Raw genomic sequence first — 20,059 nt, 5'->3', positions numbered from 1 at the left:
TGCACATTAAGCTAAACCTTGGGCCCCACTGGAACTATCATAATTAATAATCACATCCTTGGACTGTTCACTTCTTCAACTTCCTTCAAACCTTACCTTTTGAATTGCTAAGACCTCCACACCCACTCAAGGGGAAGTGTTTGAATTAACCAAATGAACCATAATACATCTATGGTTAAAGAAGGACCTTCAGAACAATGAGATCTCAATCTACTACCCCTATATGGCTGAAACTTCCCTTTGATCCCGACACCTTGAAACTAGGCCTCCTTAACACACATTTGTGTCACAAATACACAACTGATATGAACACACATAACTGACAATGCATGCCTTGTGCTTAGATTCAAGGAAACCTGGCCTGTAAATGGTGCACTGTCTATTTGAAATAATATAATCTCTACTAAATTCAAATCATGCACAAAAACTGAACAGTTAATATAAAAGTTAGGATGAAAATGGTTCACAGAGTTGACCTAACCAGGACTGAAAGCCATTTAATCGCAAGTCTCATTAGAGTGTGTGTTCCCAATATGTCCAGCAGATACAAATACCTTCTTTATTCCCACAGTTATTTATCATCCTTTAGGGCATGACCAACATTTCTGACAGAAATTTAGAAATTTGCTTTACACTTGCAGACGTTAGATCTTGAAATATTTGATATCGTTGACATCATCCTGCGGGTAATCCAGACACAACAAGCCTACTGCTGTCATGAATTGAAAGGGGAACACACTGGGTTGAGACAAATTGTTTGTAGCTTGACATAGGCAGCAGATCATAGTCTTTACTGAGTATACATGTATAATACCATGGTGCAACAGCAGATAAAGTTATGGTTTGTCTAAAACCCTGAAGCAATGTTTGTGTTCTTTGGGGTACCCAGCAGGGAACATTGTAGATATGACATCAAGGTGGCCCAGATAAACATGAAACAATGCCGTGGTTGGCCTATGAAGGTGGAGCAACAGAGCTTCTGCTTTCCAGTGCTGCACTGACAGGTCCAGTAACACGAGTCACTAATAGGAGAAGCTACCCACGAAGCATTCCTTTGAACCTACAACTACAGAGAGGAAAAGTGCCTTTCCTGAAACAAACATTGCAGCAGATTCTTTGCGGAGACAAGAAGTGTGAAAAGTAGTGTGGGTCTCCCCTGATCAGCGGTAGGTTTCATAGTGGAGTCAGACTAGTAGAGAGGGGACACTAAGAACAGTGAAGAACGTATGTAACTACTACTTCATGGCAATTTTGTAGTGAATAGCTTCACAGAGATATATTGTCTGTATGTAAGACTCATGGATAACAACATTTGGGGTAAATGAACCTCGTCTAATGAGCCCTTGAAACAAGGAATGCAATCACATCACGTCTCACAAGTTCCTTAACTATGAATTTATGATGAACTCTGGGCCACCTAGAGGAACTGCTCATGATAATAAGATGAGACAGTGGACATGTCTTCCGGCTCCAATTTGTGGGATTAAATGAGAAAGGTTGTCTTTAGCAGGACGTTGTTGTCCAGACTGCTTAAGATTCAGCATCAGATTTGTTAGCCAGCACTAGTGTTCTTTACAAAGCCCACATAGTGTTCTTCACAAAGTCCACATATCTTCTGAACAATGTCCATAAGGATCTTTCCATCAGCAAACCAACACCATGATAAAATTGGTCCCATTAGTGAAAGTGAAATATGTGCAGATTGACAGCCTTCCAGAATGGCCAGGTTCTAATATGAGACAATTCTATATTGCCTTGCCTCCTTAATCCGTGTATAAGGCAACATGTGTTTTTCTTGAAATAACATTTTCTCAAACACTATTGGGTGACTGGAGTACCGAATACTTAGAATATTCATTGCTGGTTCCAATACTTCCTTTGAAACGACATCCAATGTTTCCTGATAACCTTTGAGTGATCAAGCACTGTAGATCTACTCTTAATATTTAGAATATAATGAAATTTGAGGAAAAGAAATGAAATTCTCCATTGGGTAAGGCTGAATGTGGAGAAACCGTAACGTATTGTTTACTTCAACTATGCAATTGTAGATATTGCCATTCAAAATAAACCCAAGAGCAGCAGACAAAACATGGGAAACTATTTGTTCTAGAGAAGCTGCATGGAAGTAAACAAGCACAAATTATGTTACAATATCAAAGTCAAACAATCAACCCACAGATATATTTCGACCATTATATCTGAACTTAAAATGTCAAGTTAAGAGTGAATTTATTAATATCGATACCAAAGTGGCAATATTTTGGATCTGAGATTTCAATCATAACATGTCCGTAGACTAATGCTTTGATCGTGATATTGTGGTACAACACCATTTAGATAGGCATACGACAATGCATCACCTTTCTGTAGAGATTGAAGTGCAACAAATGTTTCAGGTTTTTGCACTGTGTCCATCTGAACAGCAGATACAATTCTGATTATACAGCTAGGCTCGAGGATTTTTCCAGTCCTCAGCAGTGTCTCTTGCTAACCAGCAATCAATGTTTTTTGGGGTTTTTTTTAACACAAACTTGCCACTAAAATAATGCACCATTTGAAACCAGACTCACAGCACAGGTACAATGGTAACTTAAAAATCTCAGTTCCTGGCCTATGCCCATCCAACACTTCAGATGAAACAGGCACTACTGAGAAATTAGAAAGAACTGCAAAGGATGGAAAAGCAACTGACTGCTGGTTACTCAGTAAGACCTAGGGTGTCTTATCAGGGGAAACTCCTCATGTTCACTCAGGAGGAGCCCACATGATGATTGCTAGACAATATGAAGGGTGCAAAGGTTTGAAATGACTTCTCCTTCAAATGATATCGGGACGCAACCGTTGCAAGGGAGACCACTTGGGTCGACAGCTGAACCTGTATTTACCACCCGCCGTTTGGATACGATATAGTGTTACCAGTGCTTATTGTCAGTCAGGTAGTATTGCAAGTGAGTGAATGTATGCTCTCTGATCCTCTTTTGTCTTTCTTTCTTTTTCCTGCTTTTGCCTGGAGTGACAGGTTAAACAGTAACCCTTGGGATATTTGCAGTATTGTTTCTTGATTTGAAAATGTATTGTCTTGACTGAAGTTTGACCTTACTAAGTTTGACCTTACTATGTCTTTCAGGTGTTGTTTCCCTAAGTTTAGCACTCGGAGGGTGTGTTTGCTTTGTGGTGTTCTGCCTCAAAAAAAGATTAAAGGATTTAAATATAAAAAATAGAACAAAAAATGAGGAAAAAAATAAAAGGCATTCCGAATTTATCCAACAAAAAAACTGCAGAGGGGCTTAAATAAGAGTCGGGGGTTATTCATGGACATGGAGAAGATCCTGAACTATGGAGCGCCGGAACCAGCACTTTCAAACAGAAAGGTACACAGTGGAGCACCTGGGTATTTCAACTAAGATTTTTGTGAGGGGACTATTGTCTTCCCATTCTGAGAAGGTGGGCATCCCTGCTCACTTAGGCAGGGGTGCCTCCTTCATCTAAAATAAAACACCATTTCCACTTCAATGCAGTGCATGTCACGCCAAAATGCCTAGCTCCTGTTCTTCTCACACCTTATTTGTGCAGACTTAGGTACATTACTCAGTTAGTGAATTCAGGAAACCTTTTGGTAGTGCAATATTTTTCCAAGTTATCCTTTAGTGCATATCAACGCAACCAAGCAAAAAGCTCATACTACTTGACAGGTCCACTAGATTTCTTTGTGTCTGAGGAAGGCACCTATTGGATGTATCACCTTGGCAAGTGGACTATAGATATGGTTCATTCACAACTATTTTACCTCTAAGACAGAACAGTGGAATTCGGAATAGTGGCTGCAGGTTACACAGACCAGAGTTGCACCATAGTGTGGATTTCCGTTGTATGGTTCCAAATCCTTAATGCTGTTTCTTTTTGTATGTTGCCACTATATAAACTGAAATTCGCACCGCATAAGCTTGGCCTTGAAGACACGCAGACCTCTAAAAGTAACCTACATAATATGAAGCCAGCTAGAATTATAGAAGCAATACCACTAAGCAAAAATGTAGGATAAATATGTTCAAAATAAATTGTAACCTTCAAGCAGCTAATTTGTGTGTTTACTGATATTTATGAACATAATCTCACTGGGCAGCTTGTGTTCTTTTCAAAGGGGCTTTTTCAAATCATAAATAACTTAAAATACAAACTTACGTGTCATAGACATTCAGCAGCCAGTTGAGACACATATCCACACACAGTGGGACATTAACCAAGTCTTTGTGCTTCTCCTCAAGCCCGTCGTAGATGGTAGTAAGGCAGTTGATCACGTCGGGAACAGTCAAAAGCTGGTCATTCTGTGACAGCTTGTGTTGTTTGAAGGCTTCATGCGTTGTGCTCAACTCCAGCAGATCCACTAAATTGGAGAAAAAGAGTAAATGATCAGTGACGACACCTGAATCAGCACTTCCAGTTTTCAGCAGGTGCGCAACACCCATTGGACTCAAAGGGCTTCAGCAACCCTGTTGTGTGTGGCAGCCCGGGATGAGACAGCTTCCCGGCAACACACACAGCCGCACCCGAGCACTTCACAGGTCTTTAAAAGATCATTTGCATGGTAATGAGGCCTCACTGTTGTTTCACCCCTTCTAAGAGCCCCTGCAGCTCCACTCTGCCTATTGCTCACCCCTTCTAAGAGCCCTTGCAGCTCCACTCTGCCTATTGCTCACCCCTTCTAAGAGCCCTTGCAGCTCCACTCTGCCTATTGCTCACCCCTTCTAAGAGCCCTTGCAGCTCCACTCTGCCTATTGCTTAAAGATTCAGCCCCCCCCCCCCGGAAATTTTTTCTTAGCCCCCCCGAAATTTGGCTCTAGTTGCGCCTCTGGTTTTCAGCATTTCAGACTGTCAGTCTGCAGCGGAGATATAGCAGCAGACTGAAGTGGGGCCCTTGACGTGTTTCAGGATCCACCACTGTCGACACAAGCCCTCCACCTTAACCATACCTGGATGCAAATGAGGGATCAGCGTAAGCTTCAAAATGCTCCCAGTAGAATTATCATTAACACAGAGGTCAAAAGCCTATGTTTAAGCCAAGGATAGGCTCGTCAGCGTGTACGAATAGGAACATAATAAAAGGCAATCATTTTCAAATCCTTAAACGATTATCTTAGAAGAAATGTGCGAACCATCACAAACATATTTAGATAATTGATCATTACCACCCAGGAAGAGGGCATCCACAGTTTCAACAACTAGCTTTAGCAATTGTCCGAATGCAAAGGATGACCGATTTATTGGATGATGTTTAAAAAATATATCCACCCAACTCCTCGTCAGCCTGAATTACCACAATCGGCCATCTTGGTGCTCCTATTTCCTTTCCTCCCTAGCAATTACTAGATTAATTTATCACAGATTTGTGTGTAATAGTTGCAACTTCTTAGAGCAAGAATCGAGGCACTGATACATCTACCATATAGGTTATGATATTCTAGGAGACATTTATTGCTTCAATTACTCTTGACACTGAACAATGTCTTCTGAGGAAATCCAGGGCAAGTCCGGAAACCAAAATCAATCCTGGTAAATATGTTAGAATAGACTAGAACACGATGACTGGAATGGCCAGGGTGTTTGTATGCTTGTGTCATGGCAGTATATCCCGCTCTATACGTGCAAACCCTGAACCAGCAACCAGCCGGGGAACTGCCCGAGTGGCATAATAAAATAAAACAAGCATTGGCATAGCCAATAGGTCTCGCCTTTGGGACCTTATAAGTGTTTAGCAATGCAATAGTTGCATAACTAAATACTTATAAGGTCCCAAAAGCGAGACCTATTGGCTATGCCAAGCGGCCGTGCGGCTGCGAAAGTGAAAGTGATTGACATCAAAGCGGCCCTGCGGGCTGCGGCCATGAAAGTGAAAGTAATCGCTGTAAAGAGCGGCGCACGCCCGCGCACATGCACTGTAGCTCTAGGCTGGCCTGGTAGCACTTTTTGGAGCCCTCTCAAAAAGTTTCGCCAGACCAGCGCATGCGCTGGGTCAGGCGAGACGTAAAAATAAAATAATGACTATTCTGTCCCCGAGTAAATCAGAGGTTAGTACACAAAGTATAACATGTTTACTAGTGTAAAAGGGCTTTACTTCATAATACTGCTTTGCATCAGTAATAGATAACATGCAGTGTTCCTCTACAATCTTATTAAGGTATCAGGGTTCCACAGTAAGGGTGTGCATTAAATAATCAACAGAACTAATGAGAGGCAGCTAACATCATTCAACACAAAAATCACTACTTTTTACTTCTCTCCCATCGACAATCTCCACCCCACCGCAAGAACACTAACAGACAACTTAACAAAGTTTTTTGCAGTTTTTAGTGAAAAAAGAGTTTTTAAATTAACATAAGCAACACATATTCTGATGCAGGACATCCCTCTGTATCCCACCAAAAATCGAAATCCCTTTGGCCATGTTTGTGATTAACACATCCATAAAAATATATTTCCTTGCATTTAAAATCACTTGTTTCACCAAAAACACTCCACTGCAGTAGCCCTGCATCAGAAAATACTTCAGCGCTGCCTCAATGCTGATGAAACTATAGCAATGACCTTGCAGAGTGGAACCAATCTTTGTGACAAATGGATTCACCATCCCCCTGTTTGCAATGGGTCAGGTGTGCGCAGTAATCTATCCCTCAGCAATGCATCAAGGGCGATCTTATGCCACGGTGTGACATCAGCAGCATAGCAATCTTGATAGCCGTCTGTAATCTGTGCATCATGTCTCAGGCCCTTTTTTCTGCCACATAAGGAAGTGACCAGCACCAATACAGAACAGATACACAAGAAACATTAATTTTGTTCATTTCAAATCCAAAAGTTGCTCTCAGAGCTTAAAAGATATAGGCATTTTGTTTGGCCACATGCACACCAGCCTAAAAAGAAGAGCGCTTTACTTCCAGAGTTGTTAGGTTGATACCTTACTTTACCAATACCTTTTTTCTCGCCATTCTTTATCCTTTTTTATTATTTAGTAATCCTTGTGTTTTTCAATGATATCTTAGGGAGTTGGGCTGACCAGAGCCTAAGGTGACAGCATTTCTAGGAGCTCCAAGTGAGGGCTCTGGTCCATCTCCTGTTTTATCTGCTCCAGGCTGCTAAAGGCTCATCACATCATAGTAAGTACGTGGTATGGATATGAATCCTTGAATAAAAAATTACAAAAATATGTGGCTCCCCACAGATTACAGAACTTTCCATCACAGAAATGTGAGGGGAATGTACTTTTTAGACAGAGTTTGATATGTGCAAGGGACTCTGTGTACCACAAACTGGTGAGAGACATGCAAGTCACCCATCCCTGGATTCCCCCTGTCTTTACTTTTTTTAAATGTGCAGGTTTGCTGGGTTTCCATATGTGCAGGTTGAGTTAGGATCCAAAGTTTACAGCTATAGAAGAAAAATATGAAGTGTCCATGTTACGATTTGGGCCCGTTCTGATCAAGGGCACCCAGGCATACCCAAACAAGTGTGGTATCATGTGTACCAGGAGACTTGGAGGAATGCTAGGTGGTGGGAAATGCGTGGCTCCTTACAGATTACAGAATGTTCCATCATAGAAATGAGAGGAAAATAAGTTTTTTAATCAAAGTTTGAGTTTTGCAAGAGCTTCTGGGTTAAAAAAAAACAACTGGTGAGAGCCATGGAAGTCACCAGACCCTGGATTTCCCCAGGTGTCAAGTTTTTAAAAAATGAGCAGGCTTGTTAGGTTTCTCTAGGTACAGGCTGAGCTAGGGCCCAAAATAAACAGATACCCAAATTGCACAAAAAGGGGTCAGACCATTATTTTCTGTGGAAATGCCTCAATATGTATCAAAAGGGGGTGGTGATGGACTTTGCCACTGGATTCAAGCAAGCCTGGCTGAAGACGGCTGAAATGCCAGAAACCGGTCCTAGGAAGCTTGTTTCCGGTCCAGGGAAGACATGGCTTGGCAGTTCGGGCTGGACTGTTCCCATGAGGCACAGGGTCAGACTGATTTGCATATGGCCATGTCTGAACTGGGGTGGCAGAGTGGGCTAAAGAACGGTGATGGATTAAACCCAGATCAGTTGACTGGGGGTGAGTGCTTGCAATGTTCAACACTCCGTCCATCATTCCCTTTGGTTTCAATATGTATCAGCCAAAAAGTCTGCTGCACTCAGCTAACACAATCCGGTTGTCCCCAGATTCAAAAGAGCTGGACATGGGAGGGTAGTCTTTTTATCCAAAGCTACATTCTTTTTGGAATTCACTTTCTTCTGACCTATAATCATCTTCTGCAGCTCTTCAGGGACACCTTTCTCTTCTGAGCACTTACAGACGCTTTACTGTAGGAATATACATGCGCATTAACAATACCAATGCATTTTCTCTCTCTTGTTAGCAGGTTCTTGATTTTCCATAAATTTGGAGGGTCACAGGAAATCCTTTTCGAACACTGACCTTCAATTGATCTGGTCTCTGTATTTTCAGATCCAGACAGAGGGCTCAATCATGATACGGCACAAACTCTGTTTGGGCCGCACACTCCTGTTTGTATTCAAAACTGATTTATAATATGTCACAGATTGAAGGTGTCTGCTCCTGTGATTTGCGGCTGGTGGTACCTCTCACCTATAATGGTAGCAAACACTGGATAGGTTTTGTATGCACGCTGTGGAATGGGGAATTACACATCTGCAATTAGGAAGTTTTCTGCGGAATGCATATGGTGATTTTGTACATATTGTGCACGAAACCAGAAATTAGAAGGCCCACAATCTTCATCTGGTTTTTACAGCCCATTTGTGATCGGGCCTTGGTAGGTCCTTCAACTGCGTTTCTGTGAAAGCCAAGATATTCATAAGCATATTACTAGGAGTTATTAAAAAAAGAACTCAATCGTGGAACACTGCAAACCCCGCCTCGGATAAAATAAGACGCAACCGCTTTAATGCATAGTGACAGGGGTACAGAGGGAGGCAGACTTATGGGAAGGAAGTGTGACAGCTTTGTGGCTTCCTTCCTCAAGTACAGCACACACGAGCCGGATCTCAACATGCAGAACTAAATCATGGCCCTTCAGCGTCGGCGGATCATTAACAATACCGCCATCATTCCCCTATGAAGATCAAATCACAGCGCCCTATGGTTGGCGATAACTCAATGGAGTGTGCTAATGTAGCAAGGGTGGGGGAGCACAAACAGGAAGCGGGCCTTGCATGTGGTTTCTGTGCATCTCCCGGCGCAGTCCATGATTTGTTTAGCTGCTGCGGTGAGAACGTAAACACATAAAACATGAGAATGCTGGCAGCAAAAATTGGAATGTCATTAAATGATAACGTCCCCTGGGTTTTATGAGCGGCGCTCAATTTGTTTTCTTTATTTACTATGGGACGACCAGGGGTGTTTGTCAGCTGGGGAGCATCCGGTGCCGCGCGCCTAAACGGAAATGCAGATCTCGGTGTCACAATGCAGGGCTGGCGTGAAAGCATTTATTTGTTTGTGGTGGAAAACCCCATAGGAAAATCAGAGATTTCATTTTGAAAGTATGACCTGGCCTTTATAACGCAATGTTGGGGGTATTGTGGCTGGAAGGAAATTGCTTTCTGCGCCATGTTTTTCACCTCAGGAGCCTTGCTTTTCCGACGGGAGACTTCGCAGCACAATACCCTCGCACTGAAGGCAGCCCTCCAGTCTGCAGCGCACCGGGGAAATGCCAGAAAGGCAAGTCCTGTGCCTGGCGGTGGCGGGGCTCTATAATTCACCGTAGAAGTGTAGAGGGGATTAAAGGCAATGCAGACTCGAGCCTGGCTCCGGCCCGGTTTTGAGGCTTATTAACGGACATGTCGCACACGAGTATAGCTAGTGTCCTATTTCCACCTCCCTTGTGCAATTTCGTAAAAGAAAAAGCATCAAGCAGAGACAGCATCCTGCAAAGAAGGAAAGCATGACAGTAGGGCCGTGAAGTGAAACATATCTATAGGGACTGAACTTGAAGTCTTAAATGCAGAGCAATTAAGTAACAAGCATTGGCATAGCCAATAGGTCTCGCTTTTGGGACCTTATAAGTATTTAGTTATGCAGCACAATATCTTTGGTGCAACAACATCAAATGTTGCATGGCTCAACACTTATAAGGTCCCAAAGGCGAGACCTATTGGCTATGCCAATGCTTGGATGCAAGGCGGTGGGGAGAAGGGTGCAAGGCAGAGGGGAGAAGGGTGTAAGGCAGAGGGGAGAAGGGTGTAAGGCAGAGGGGAGAAGGGTGTAAGGCAGAGGGGAGAAGGGTACAAGGCAGAGGGGAGAAGGGTGCAAGGCAGAGGGGAGAAGGGTGCAAGGCAGAGGGGAGAAGGGTGCAAGGCAGAGGGGAGAAGGGTGCAAGTCGGAGGGGGAGAAGGGTGCAAGTCAGAGAGCAAGGCAGAGAGTAGAAGGGTGCAAGGCAGAGAGGAGAAGGGTGCAAGGCAGAGGGGAGAAGGGTGCAAGGCAGAGGGGAGAAGGGTGCAAGGCAGAGAAGGGTGCAAGGCAAAGGGGGGTATGGGTTGAAGGTGGAGAAGGGTGCAAGGCGGAGGGGGAGAAGGGTGCAAGGGGGAGAAGGGCAAAACGGGGAGGGGGAGAAGGGTGCACGGGGCAGGGCGAGAAGGGTGCCAGGGGGAGGGCGAGAAGGGTGCAAGGCAGAGGGCGAGAAGGGTGCAAGGCAGAGGGCGAGAAGGGTGCAAGGCAGAGGGCGAGAAGGGTGCAAGTCGGAGGGGGAGAAGGGTGCGAGGGGGAGAAGGGTGCAAGGCAGGGAGTAGAAGGGTGCAAGGCAGAGAGGAGAAGGGTGCAAGGCAGAGGGGAGAAGGGTGCAAGGCAGAGGGGAGAAGGGTGCAAAGCAGAGGGGAGAATGGTGCAAGGTAGAAAAGGGTGCAAGGCGGAGAAGGGTACAAGACGGAGGGGGGAAAGGGTGCGAGGGGGAGAAGGGTGGAAGGGGAAGGGGGAGAAGGGTGCAAGGCAGAGGGGGAGAAGGGTGCAAGACAGAGAAGGGTGCAAGGTGGAAGGGGAGAAGGGTGCAAGGCGTAGGGGGAGAAGGGTGCAAGGCGGAGGGGGAGAAGGGTGTAAGGCGGAGGGGGAGAAGGGTGCAAGGCAGAGCATGAGGATCGTCTAGCAGCACCAGGCCTGTCTTCAGTTTTTACGGACCCCTATACAAACAACTACTGCTTAGGCCTGATGTGTATTAAAAGAAAATCACTTTTTAACAAATAAGTATGGCGCATTCCTACCGAGCGGAATCTGTCCATGTTGCCTGTTCACCTTGCCAAGACCAGCATGAAGAAACTTCAGGAATCACCTGATGCTTAGGAGACGGAGAAATTGTTGAGCGTTCGCGCTCCTTCTCAGTCTGACAATACAAATCGTGAACGACTCCTGTGTGGCATACGTCATCTTTTCACCTTCAGGTCGAACCGTTGCCTCCGATTAATTCTTTGAGAGGCAGAGAGTTTGAGGTGACAGGATTCCTACGGCTCCCACCTGTTTCGTTCAACAATCAAGGCGCTGTTAGTGACACACAGCAAGTCGCCCATTACCGACCTCGGTTTCAAGTCAGTTCAGTAAATAAACCCACTTCTCCCCCCACCCAATCTCCGTTCAGTTTTTAAATTAATCTCCACCAAAGTTTCATACTCGCTTGTCATCACAGACTTGTGCACGCCTTGAATTTCCCTTCATTCAGAAAAGGGGGGAAAAAGCACGGAGAGACAAAGGGGGAAGAGGCTGGAGGGAGGGACATAGAGGGAAAGCCAGCCCAGGGAGGACGTGAACCACTGGCTGGAGGTGGAGTGAGTGACACCCCCCCCCCTCTCCTCAGTTGCTAGAGCCTTTTCTTCTACTGGAAATTAAAGCTTTGTTTTGATTTTATGTTATGTAATAATTTGTATTGCTTTCAAAAATACGAATTTAATCATGAATTGCATTTACAATCAACAATATTTCGGTTTTTGTTTGTCGTGCAGGGGTGCTGGGGGCATGTACAGTCGCGTCTCTGAACTTTGTGAGGGAGGCCGCACCCCGAGCTCAGCACACAAGGTCAGAGCTGATTCGGGGACACTTAAAGTGGGAAGACATTATTACATTAATAAAGGGTTAAAGCGCAGTGTTGCCAAGGTTTGTTTCCGATGCTACATTAAGAATAGATCTAAGCCTTTCAACTTCCGTTTCTTATGAAAAGTCGCTCTGTAATTGGATACTGGGCTCTGATCTCTGCTCTGGATACTGGAACCTGGTCTCTGCTCTGATGCGGTCTGTGTATGGCTGAATAAAAATGTATGAATGTGAAACCGATGTTGGTCGTAGCGCTTTGTGACATGGCCTCCAGAGCCGTTTTTACGACCCGGGTCTTTCCTCTGTGCCAGTCCGACCCTGGGTGGAGGAGTCGGAGGATTACACGTCACGCGATGTACAGATTGTGTCAGGGAGATCTGTGCAATGGACAAAGAGACACATGGCGAAAGATTGTACGCTCCCTACTGCAAAGCAAGCAAGCAAGACAGTCTCTGCACAGCGCTCTCATTAGTGGTGTGATCCTCGCTCCAATTGCAACTCCATATTGAGTGCGCCTCGTGGGCACGTCGGGGGTACAGTACAGTGTGTGACACCCCAGTGATGAGTGACCAATCAGTAACTGCACCCTGCAGCACTCACTCTGCGACAAGGCAAGAAAGGTGACAAGAAAGGTGAGCTTGCGAGGCCAATGGGGTGGGAGAGGAGAAAACCGAAAATAGGAAGTGGAGAAGGGAAGGGCAGGTATGGAAGACAAGCATTGGCCGCACGGCCGTAAAAGTAACAGCCACGCGGCCCTGAAAGCGAAAGTAATCGCGATCAAAGCGTAAGTGATAGCGAGGACGGGACGCGCTGTGTGGTAAGGACACGAAGCACGCGAGTGGTGCGCGCACAGCAGTGATTGGCGGCTGCGCGCGTGCACGCGAACGCCAGCGGTAGCACTTTGGAAACCCATATACAAAAAGTCTCTACAAGCAGCGCATGCGCTGGCTCAGGCAGGACCTAAAAACAGTGAGTCTAGCATGTTGCAGCCTCTTGATCTTTGCATCGGCATTCTGTAATCTGAGAGAACTCTCCCTGTCACCTTCTCTGACCTTATGTTTTGTTTAGGTATTGTATTGCCTCAATCAGTGCTTAGTTTGTAAAACAATTTTTGCCAGGGCTCTGATCAGGAGGCCACTGTAGCTTGCACCACACACTGCCTCTGCCATGCTGCCGATGATAGTAACAACAGAATAATCATCACACCAGTGCTTTAAATGGGCCAGTACTCACCGGTACTGAGTACCTGCACTTCTCAGTTTTCTCACCCTGAGAACCGGAACTTATTTTCGGGTGAGGAGAGTACCGGTACTCCCAGAAGCAACAGGGCTCAGGCCCTGAAGTACGGGTACGTGCAATGCAAAAACTACTGAAAATGACCCTTTCAGATGGAGCGTGTTTATGTGCCGCTCTGGCAGGCAACAGCCAGTGTATTCCTGCACTGGGTTGCTCCTGCAGTGTTAGGTTCTAATTGGCATCGCAACGAGAATGAGGATGTGATCAGAGCTGCCGACAGTGGAACTTTAAAACCAGGTTCCAATCCCGATGTCGGCTCATCATCCTCTGATTCTGGACAACTCCCTTAACCAGTGGTGCTTCAAAAAAAAAGTAAGCTTTAATGCAAATGTTCTGATTGCCATGTAAAGCGCTTAAATGCCCATAGCCCACATTCGTGCAATATCAAACTGCCAAAAATTAGGCCCTGCATAGACATAGAAGCTGATGCTTGCCATATCTCATATGTAAGGAGGCAGTTTGATATTGTGCAAATTTGGCCCATGGGTATTTAAGCACGTTACATGGCAATCAGAACATTTGCATTAAGGCTTACTTATGTGGCTATTGTTAAATTCCTGGCTCACAGCCACGCCCCCAGACACACCCATAACTGCCCACCCAGTCTAATTAGTGAGTACCGACACTTCTAATTTTGCATTTAAAACACTGCATTACACTCCTCCAAGTGTGGCAATTCAGATCATTACAGGGCCCCAAAGCTATATGAATGGCTTGGGTAGCAAGCAATAGTCATTTTTTTATGTGTTTTGAATTAATAATTAAACGTTGTTGTGGTCAGCTCTAAATTAGCCAGACAGTGCCACCTTCTGGCAAACTTTCACAAGTGCCGGTGTTGACAATTAAGTGCTGGTGCCGAGCACTCGTGGCACCCGAAACCATTGGCTCAAATTAAGCACTGGCCTCAATTCAAGTTTAGAGAATCTCCTGAAATTGTACTTGAGTCAGGGAATGATAGTAATATAAACACGTTTAGAGATAACATTTGGGGAATGAATCACTGTAGGTTAACTATTTTTGATGAAAGATTTCTTGGTTACTGCAAGGAATGTTTATTATGTACTTTTGCAATTCGAAAATTATTTTTAATTAATCATGTTGAACACAGTTTATAGATTTAGCTCTTGAAAGAGAACTATACCAAGCATTGCCTTTGCCCACGATCACGTGACAGAACTGCAGAAAATTTAACCAAGAATCTAGGCTCAAATTCCGGCATCCACCCTAAGCCAAATTGTGTTATTCTGTGTAAACAACTTTACACCACAGTACTTCATCATCCATAACTGCACAACTGTAAAGCATAAACAAATGAATCAGCAGACTTAAAAATAGACAATCATTGACAATGCCAATATCTCTCAGCCATAAAAGCTATTGGCTTTGTTGATGCTTTTTTGTGTCACATCGCTGCCACGAATGAGAGCATTTCAGCAGTAGCCACCTCGAAAAAGGTTTGTAAAACCTAACAAATGCTGTTGGCCAAAGTCAATGCATGCTCACTCGTAGCGGCCATCTTTGAATACATTTTATGTTAATAACTGTCATTCAAATAGGGGCACCATCTTCGAATAGTATTTGTAACAATAAAATAAAGCCCATAGAGCGATGTCTGCTAGCATGTGTCTGGGTGGTCATTTTGGAACGGTCACTGACATAAAACAGGAAAAATCAATTTAAGAAAATGAAACAAGGAAGCTGGATGGGGTAAGAGCGTGGAATGGGGAAGAATAGAAGCAGAGAGAGGGAATTAGTCCCTCACAAGCACAGCAACGGAGCAAGATATGACCTCTGTAGTGGAAGGATACCTAACCCAATCAAAACCCTTCAAGATTAAAGTGTTCCTGGGTGGGACAAACACAAAAATAGAGAGGGAAGTCATCAGCAGCCAGTAAGTGGAAACAGACAAAAAAGATATCCAACAATGAGCATGGGGCTAGCTCAGACCCCACTGCAAGTATATGTTTGGGAAATAATAGTTCTTGCCTGCAGACAGCTAAAAATGTCTGTAGCTAAGACCTAATGAATGTATATGCTATTTAATATGGTTTATTGTAACATTTTTACATTCCACCTACTGAGTGGATTAAATGGTGTGTTTTCCAAATTCAACTTGGGCTGTGGCTCTTACAGCCACAAGAACGGATGATGGACGGAATGCTGAACAATACAAACATTCACCCGCTGTCAACAGATCTGTGTTAAATCCATCGTCCTTTTGCCCACCACGCCACCCCAGTTCAGACCCAGACATTTGCAAATCAGTCTTGACACTGCACCTCATGGGAACAGTCCAGCCCGAACTGCCAGGCCAGGTATTACCCCTCATCAGCCAGGCTAGCTTGAATCCTGTGGCGCAGTGAATACGGTACCCACGTCTGGACACACCCTTCCCACTTAGAGCGACAAAAGCAAAAAGAACAGATGATGGACAGAATGCTAAATACAGCCACACCTGGCCCCTGGCCTGACTTCGTCTATGAAATAGGTGGTTTGCTTGTCTCTAATTTGAACTAGTAAAATATGGCTTGCCTATATGATTGTAAAGCGATCTTCTCTACACGTCCCCATGTGACATGCTCTGCATTGTCCTCGGATGAACAGCGGGGCTGCGTAGTATTCTCCTGTGACTTCAAGCACCTCATAGATGGTGATGGGACATCATACCCTTGACCCAAATTACCAAGGAATTCCAACTGGCGCAATTTGCTTGAAAGACAATATCAAACCAAAACTGAAGCAAATACTGTAGTCACATGCTTTTGTGGCATCTCTTTCTGAGAAGTAAGATTCTTGTGTGCAGTCAGGAGAGACTGGAGTAGAAATGAGGAGTCGGACTTGTAGCTCAACCCCATTAGCTCCTCAACTACCTTCTTTCTAACAGTCCTAATGAAGTAAAGGTTTTCCTTAAGCAGGAGGCAAAATTGTGTAACGTACTTCCAATTAAACCTATCTCACCTTTATTAGTGGCTCCTTGCCTTCCTATATTGTCCTTCTGCTTGCTACAGGCATAGAACCACTTGAGGTCAGCACCAGAAGAGTCTCAAAGAGAGAAGACAAGCTAGGAACGTGTTGAAGAAGATATGGACTTAGGGTAATGAAGATTATTGAGTAGTATTTTAAGCTTATTGGCTAGGGAGTGAGAGGGCTCCTGGAAGAAGCAAGAACCTTGATTGAGGGTTTTACCAGGATTGACTCCAAAAGCCCAGCCTTTTCGATCCACTCCGTTCTGTTGGAGGAGGAGTGAGCAAGACGCAGGAGAACCTAAAATCCTCCTATGAAAGTTACGGTATCCCTGTCAACCACTGTGTAACCAGTGTTGCTCTCTGCTTTTCTATTGTGAAGCTACTTTCAAGCTACACCACAGCAGTTAGAGTGGTGGAAAAGTTTCCGTCCTGTACGGAAATGGCTGTGGTCTTTTTATCCCGTTCAGCACATCAACTGTGAACACATTTTGTTCTGTACTGGGAAGGGCTATCAGAGCATATAGGAGGTCACTGGTGTCTACCTATGCACTATTATGAAAAAAACAGGGCGGAGGAGCTCCCCTCAGTACCTGCTGTATCCTCAGGGCTGGACTGGTCGTAGCGGGCACCAGGAATTTTCCCAGTGGGCCGGCAGGGTGAGGCCGGTTTTGGACCCTTGGGGGCCTTTTGTGTTACTGGGGGCCGGGTTTGCCGCAATATCTAGCCCCATAACAAAAACTGCAGGTGGTTTTTTCCACCAGCATCCCCACCCTTCCCTGTGGCCGGTTTGACGTATTTGCCAGGCTTGGTGTGCATTTTCAGTCCCGCTCTGTTTATCCTGTCACCTGACCTGTTACTGGGGCAATTTACACTACGTTTTCCAGAAAATGAATGTTTTCATGTTGCTCTTTCTTTAAAAAAAAAAAAAAAAATTATCCTCCCTCTGCCCCCCTTTCCCCCAACACAAAACAAGCCTGAAAATATTCTAAGCTTGAGACCTACGGAAAACATTATCAACGTAAAACAGTTAGCACCAAAAAAAAAAATCATGAGGAAACAGGCCCCTAGAAATGACTTTCAAAAGCCGTGCCATGGCCTGTCTACAGTGTCAGTCAGGAGATCCGCGTGCGTACTACATCACCCACCGCAAGGGATAGGTTTGCTGAGCACCATCTTTCCGCAAAGTTCTCAAGTGTGCTAAAAACGTTTTTTGCAGCAACAGCAGAACACGCCAACTTCATGCTTAGCCGGAGCTAAAAACCATGACTAAACATGAGGTGGGCAGAGGAAAGGCAAAGGAGGCGCGGTAGCGCTTCCTCTTGAGGTTTCATCATAGCTGGATAGCACTAATCCCACAGACAAACCAGCAGTGCTGCTGTGTGACGGTTGTCCATCAGACTGGAAATTGATGTTTTAATGCAGCCAGCAAAATCCAAATTAAAAAAATGTGTTCTGCGAGTCCAGAAATCAATTCTGCTTCCAAGCCTGCATGTGAATTGCTGGCTGCGCACAGGAGTTAGGTACAGAGTAAGCACAGAAAATCCAGAGTAATTCAGACACTAATGCGCCACCAGTAAGTGTGCCGCCGTTTGCTTGCTAGATACCAACAAAGCAAAAATCCAATATCAAATTACAAATAAACTCTTGCCTGGTGGTGATCCGCGGTAAGCTGAAGACGAGCAAATCTACGCTGTCAACTGCCCTAGAGGCATGAGAACAGGAGAACTGAGTCAAGTCTAAATCCACTCTTATTGAAACACAAATGCAGAAATAAAACGTGTTTTTCAGAAGGCACATGCATTAAAACCACAATTGATTGACAGCGTTCTTAACACATCAGTACCGGCTGCTTTGAGTTCTGGATATTCATTACACTAGCAAACCTTAGAATTAGCAAAATCGCTAATATGAACAATAAAAAGCTATGCAATTGATTGACAGTAGACAAGCAGCAGGGTAGTATTAAAAGTCGCTCAGGCGGGAGACAGCATGGCTCGAGTTACCGATTCCGGTTCATTTCGCCAACCTTAGATCCTGGCATTCTGAGCTGAGATCCCTGGAATGGGGAATTACCTGTTTAACCCGGAATTACGGGGTCAAAGCTGCAGGACTTTTCTGTGCTCCAGGAATTTCTCGACTCACTTTGACCACCTGTTCAGAGCAGAAGCCACAGTGGGTCTGATGTGCAGTACGTTTTCAGGAGGATGTTGGGTTGGGCAGGGAAGACTGAAGTGTCTGGGGGTAATGTTGTTCCTCCGTCATGTGAAGGGGGTTTGGGCTGGGCTGAGCCTCCGCTCTTTGCCCCAGCCCGGTAGTTTTACTGGGAATGATTTAACACCTCAGTAAAACTGGCCCTGTATTCCCACGCCCAGAAAACCCAGGTAATTCAAGGTGACCTAGAATTGCCACAGCTGTATCCCCCTTGGAACTATAGAGCCAATGTATAAACAAGGCCACAGTGCTATAGGAAACCTATTATATGAGATAAATTACCCCTACCATGCATTATAACTATTTTGTAAGTGACCAAGCAATTCTATCACCTAATAGAAAAATAAGTCTGAAGGCAGATTCCTCAAGCAATATGACTCCAAGAGGACTTGCAATATCCTTTTAACATATCGGAAAGGGTATTTTATTCCGTATAATATTTGGTCACACACTTTACCAAAACCCTTTAAATGAGTGATGTCTTGCTGCTTCGTTTGAAAGAGATAGTATGTATGCAAAGATGTAGAATAAATGCAGAATGTTATGTAAAAATAATGTCAACTTTTAGCCTGTCATATTTTGCAAAAACATATTAGAAGCATTTTAATGTATGTCTCGTCCAAAAACACCTTTAGCTAATAATGTGCTGTAACATGTAGGAAGATTTCTCAGTTCATGTGAAGAACTCCACCAGTGCAAAATAAGTAAACAAAATCAGGCAACCATAAATGTCTCCTTATACTCTGAGGATTATCATTTCCAAGAGAAGAATAGTTCAGAGGAAAAAAAGCTAAAAAGCTAGCTAGTCCATTGCTTTTTTAAAGAGCAGGTGTAATTCTTCTCTGTGACAGGCCTTCTACACTGTATGCTGATGTGGCAGTCATTTTGACTTCACAACTCTAATGTGGCAAGTCAATATAGCAGAGTTGCTATGTTATCTTATTTATTTAGTACAGTTGACTGGAAATGTAATAAGTCAGTTATTGACGTTTTCATATAGTTACTTCAAGCTTCAGGGTGTTACAAAAACTGTCGAAGAAATCACTTACTTCTCTGCCCCAAATGTGCATGAATTGGCCAAGAACAATACTAAATGACATGGACAAAAGCGAGTGAAGGGAGAGGAAAGTCTATTAGGAAATTGAAGTTGTTAAGGTGATCCGCAATGGCAAATCATATACAGCAGGGGCCGTGACCTCCCTTTAAGGAGCCGTGCTGTATTCCTTGAAAATTGCCCCTTTTGGTGGTGCCTTGTTTGTCTGGGCATGGAGAAATATGTTCAGTGTTCTAACTTAAAATCTCAATTATAATTATAATAATTGTTATTTTTATTAATAATATTATATTATGTATCCCTACACAGGGACAGCAGAGAAAAGGTCTCCCCTGGCGTCAAATCTATAAGAACCAGCTACTTGATATAGAATGCTTAAAGGAAAGTAAGTTAAGGGGGTTCAAACTACAAGACAAACAAGCATTGGCATAGCCAATAGGTCTCGCCTTTGGGACCTTA

At 44.3% G+C, this 20,059-nt stretch overlaps 1 protein-coding gene across 4 annotated transcripts in view; it reads right to left on the bottom strand.

The window, feature by feature from the left end:
- Window positions 1–20,059, bottom strand: part of UTRN (utrophin) — a 1,396,454-nt gene that overhangs the window by 218,936 nt on the left and 1,157,459 nt on the right. For all 4 annotated transcript variants that reach the window (XM_085612275.1, XM_085612279.1, XM_085612276.1 and 1 more), the window contains one exon: window positions 4,186–4,387. In XM_085612275.1, coding sequence (XP_085468401.1) covers window positions 4,186–4,387 — 202 coding nt within the window. The remainder of the gene's footprint in view (window positions 1–4,185; window positions 4,388–20,059) is intronic.

The sequence above is a fragment of the Triturus cristatus genome, chromosome 6 (assembly GCF_964204655.1).
Source record: "Triturus cristatus chromosome 6, aTriCri1.1, whole genome shotgun sequence".
In the NCBI taxonomy this organism is placed as follows: Eukaryota; Metazoa; Chordata; class Amphibia; order Caudata; family Salamandridae; genus Triturus; species Triturus cristatus.
The sequence above is the reverse complement of the archived record's forward strand: the minus strand, read 5'-3'. Positions and strand labels throughout refer to the sequence as shown.